The 3,884-nt window shown below is 46.0% G+C and overlaps 1 protein-coding gene across 2 annotated transcripts in view; it reads right to left on the minus strand.

Moving 5' to 3' along the window:
- Nucleotides 1–876: 876 nt before the first annotated feature.
- Nucleotides 877–3,884, minus strand: part of LOC106589958 (calpain-1 catalytic subunit) — a 49,109-nt gene continuing 46,101 nt past the window's right edge. For both annotated transcript variants that reach the window (XM_014180426.3, XM_014180423.3), the window contains 2 exons: nucleotides 2,178–2,236; nucleotides 877–2,023 (listed from right to left, as the gene is read on the minus strand). In XM_014180426.3, the coding sequence (XP_014035901.1) occupies nucleotides 1,997–2,023; nucleotides 2,178–2,236 (86 nt within the window). In that variant the 3' untranslated portion in view covers nucleotides 877–1,996. The remainder of the gene's footprint in view (nucleotides 2,024–2,177; nucleotides 2,237–3,884) is intronic.

Raw genomic sequence — 3,884 nt, forward strand, 5'->3', positions numbered from 1 at the left:
CCTTAGGTGATGTCAAAATTATTTTATTGAGGTCATTTCCTTAGTGGGTGATGTCAAAGGTCAGCATGTGAGAAGTCGGAGCTCAGGGATGATATGCAACATCACATGCTTGTCCGAACTAGGAAACTCCGACATTTCCGACTTGCTGATTCATTGAACTTGGCACGTGTGTCACTACAACCAGTTAGCAAGTCGGAAATGTCCAAGTTTCTTAGTTCCGACTACTACTTGAACGTGGCAATAGACGAGATTCGCGCTAGTAATTACGAGTTGGAGGGGCGTTGAAGTGGCTTTTCCACCCCAGTCTTACGTAATACCACCTTCCCACTTGATTATGAACGCAGGCTGGAGGATGAGGCGACGTCGCTGTAGTGGCAATAAATATAACCTTTAATGCAGCCCTGCTACCATCAGCCTATCTAGATCATGTATTTATGTGCGTGATTGTGTGTTAAATCATGACAAAAGCTCTTATGAATTGTAAGACCTCGATTTAATCCTTATCACGGAAGTTTAGCGTTATTTAGCGCGATTTAAATTGAAAGGTCATTACCGATTCCGTGAATGCACTCTGTGAATCCGGGAACATGCGTTTAAATTTCAATCGCGCTATAGCGCTGATGTTCACCGATACGGATTCAGTGGAAGCCTAGAGAGTTTCAACGACCATCCACTACAGCAGGGCTGCTGAACTGATTACACGGAGGGCCCAGTGTTCAAGACTTAAGGCAACCAGATGTGGAGAGTTCTTTAAAAATTAAACCTTTAATTCTTCAAATACAAAGGGAGGAACGAAAAAAAAACCCGCAAACACTCCGCCCCTCTCCGTGGAATGAGTTTGACACGTACACTACAGCATTAATTCACAGGAGTTAGTTACCATGAACATGACTTTATTGAAGGCACACCCTACATTTACAATCACTAGCTTTTGGAGACAGGATTGACACAATCTGAACTTCTCTAACAGCAACATGTAGATATTAGATGAAATCAGAAATAATAGAGATAAATAAAAGTGATCTATTCTCTACTACTTTGAAATATGTTATGAAATGTCACTAACAAAAGCTGTCTCATATAGGGAGAGACAGCTTGTTAATACAGTAGGCATTGCTTGATTCCATTATTATGTTGGACTCTTTCTCTCACAGCTTCCTTTTGGTTTTAGTGATAATTCATCCATATAGACAACACAAGGTAAGATTAATTATACCCCCCAAAGTCAAAATTAGATGAACCATAAACCATCCCTTTTTAATCTGCATTGTAATCCAATCCACTTGGTCAGTGTCTAAAATAATATCCAATATGAAATATTTAAACCCATAAAACTAGGATTTGCTATACTTTCAGCCAGATTAGTTATACTTCGGAACAATAACTAAAATAGTGTATTTTCTCATACACAGTAACATGATAACCACACACCAGATCTGAAACTAGTCAATACTGCCCCCTACTGGGCACAGTCAAATAATGTCTTCAATACAAGTTCTACTATGACCCATGCTGCTTACAGACAGATCTACAGTTCTACAGTGACTGTTTTTTCTATCAAACAATTCCAACATTATGTATAGCTAAGCTAACCCCGTAGCATAGGGTGTGTGGTGTGTGTGGTCTTTAGCTTGGAAGGGTCTCACCCTGCATTACATGGCTAATAGTACCCTCGCTGCTATATGGGGTTGGCTGAGGTGGAGTGGGTGAGAGGGCGTGCTGTCGTGTAGCTGGCAGGAGTAAGTGATTCGCACTATAGGACCCGAAACTGAACTGAACTGAACTGGTTATGCTTTCACCATAGTAGCTGGAACCGTGCCGGAAAGGACAACGGGGAAATAAAATATCTGAGCCAACACAGTACAGTACAGGTCGGGCCCTATAGTTCAGGATCAGGCAGAGGACAATAAGGCTAGGAAGTTCTTCATGGTCCCAGGGAAGAGGCACTCTGCCGGGCACTTGGCTGTTCTGTCTCCTGGGACAAGACTGGTCCTCTTCAACCACACATGGTCATATAAAGCCACTAAACATACATACATATATATATATATATAATAACATACATGTATGGTGGGAGGTGGAGAGAGAGAGAGAGAGAGTTAGACAACACACAGACCACAGGCTGCTAAAAGGCATGGTAGTTTGTTGAAATGCAGAGAATGATTCCCAGGACCCACCTCAGTGATGTTCATCTCAGCCACACCTTCTCCCTCTTTGTCTAGCTGCTGGAAAGATCCTGTAAAAATAGGAAGTAAACATAAACGTGGGGTGGCAGCGTAGCCTAGTGGTTAGAGCGTTGGGCCAGTAACCGAAAGGTTGCAAGTTCAAATCCCTGAGCTGACAAGGTAAAAAAAAACGGTCAAAAAGAATTTGTTCTTAACTGACTGACCAGGTGAAAGTTATGATCACTTGTTAAATCCACTTCAATCAGTGTAGATGAAGGGGAGGATAAAGGATTTCTAACCCTTAAGACAATTGAAACATGGATTGTGTATGTGTGCCATTCAGAGGGTGAATGGGGAAGACAAAATATTTAAGTCCCTTTGAGTGTGTGAAGAACTGCAATGCTGCTATTTTAACACTCAACAGTTTCCCCGTATGTATCAAGAATGGTCCACCACCCAAAGGGACATCCAGCCAATTGGACACAACTGTGGGGAATCATTGGAGTCAGCATGGGCCAGCATCCCTGTGGAAACGCTCTCGACACCTTGTAGAGTCCATGCCCATATTAGGAAGTTGTAGTTAGGACCTCGTACATTTACATTTTAGTCATTTAGCAGATGCTTTTTTTTTGTTTTGGTTTGTACTGGCCCCCCCGTGGGAATCGAACCCACAACCCTGGCGTTGCACACACCACGCGGCGTGCCCCCACGCGGCGTTGCAGACACCACGCGGCGTGCGCCCCGCGGCGTTGCAGACACCACGCTGGCGTTGCAGACACCACGCGGCGTGCCCCCCGCTGGCGTTGCGCCCACGCGGCGGCCACCCACGCTGGCGTGCAGACACCACGCTGGCGTTGCGCCCACGCGGCGGCGACACCACGCTGGCGTTGCCCACCACGCGGCGGCGACCCACGCTGGCGTTGCGCCCACGCGGCGGCACACCCACGCTGGCGTTGCAGACACCACGCTGGCGTTGCAGACACCACGCTGGCGTTGCAGACACCACGCTGGCGTTGCGCCCACGCGGCGGCCACACCACGCTGGCGTTGCAGACACCACGCTGGCGTTGCAGACACCACGCTGGCGTGCGCCCCGCTGGCGGCAGATACCACGCTGGCGTTGTAAACACCATGCTCTACCAACTGAGCCACAGGGTTCTTGCCCCGGTGAATTGAGGCTGTTCCGAGGACAAGAGGTGGTGTTCCTCGAGTTTTATGTTCACTCAGTGTATATAAACACAAAGGAATGTCTCGTGTGTAACCTTTGATAGGATGCTACCTGCTTCATAAGGACCTTTGATAGGATTCTACCTGCTTCATAAGGACCTTTGATAGGATGCTACCTGCTTCATAAGGACCTTTGATAGGATTCTACCTGCTTCATAAGGACCTTTGATAGGATGCTACCTGCTTCATAAGGACCTTTGATAGGATGCTACCTGCTTCATAAGGACCTTTGATAGGATTCTACCTGCTTCATAAGGACCTTTGATAGCTTCTACCTGCTTCATAAGGACCTTTGATAGGATACTACCTGCTTCATAAGGACCTTTGATAGGATTCTACCTGCTTCATAAGGACCTTTGATAGGATGCTACCTGCTTCATAAGGACCTTTGATAGGATTCTACCTGCTTCATAAGGACCTTTGATAGGATGCTACCTGCTTCATAAGGACCTTTGATAGGATTCTACCTGCTTCATAAGGACCTTTGATAGGA

Source organism: Salmo salar, chromosome 28 (assembly GCF_965601325.2).
Source record: "Salmo salar chromosome 28, fSalSal1, whole genome shotgun sequence".
Classification (NCBI taxonomy): Eukaryota; Metazoa; Chordata; class Actinopteri; order Salmoniformes; family Salmonidae; genus Salmo; species Salmo salar.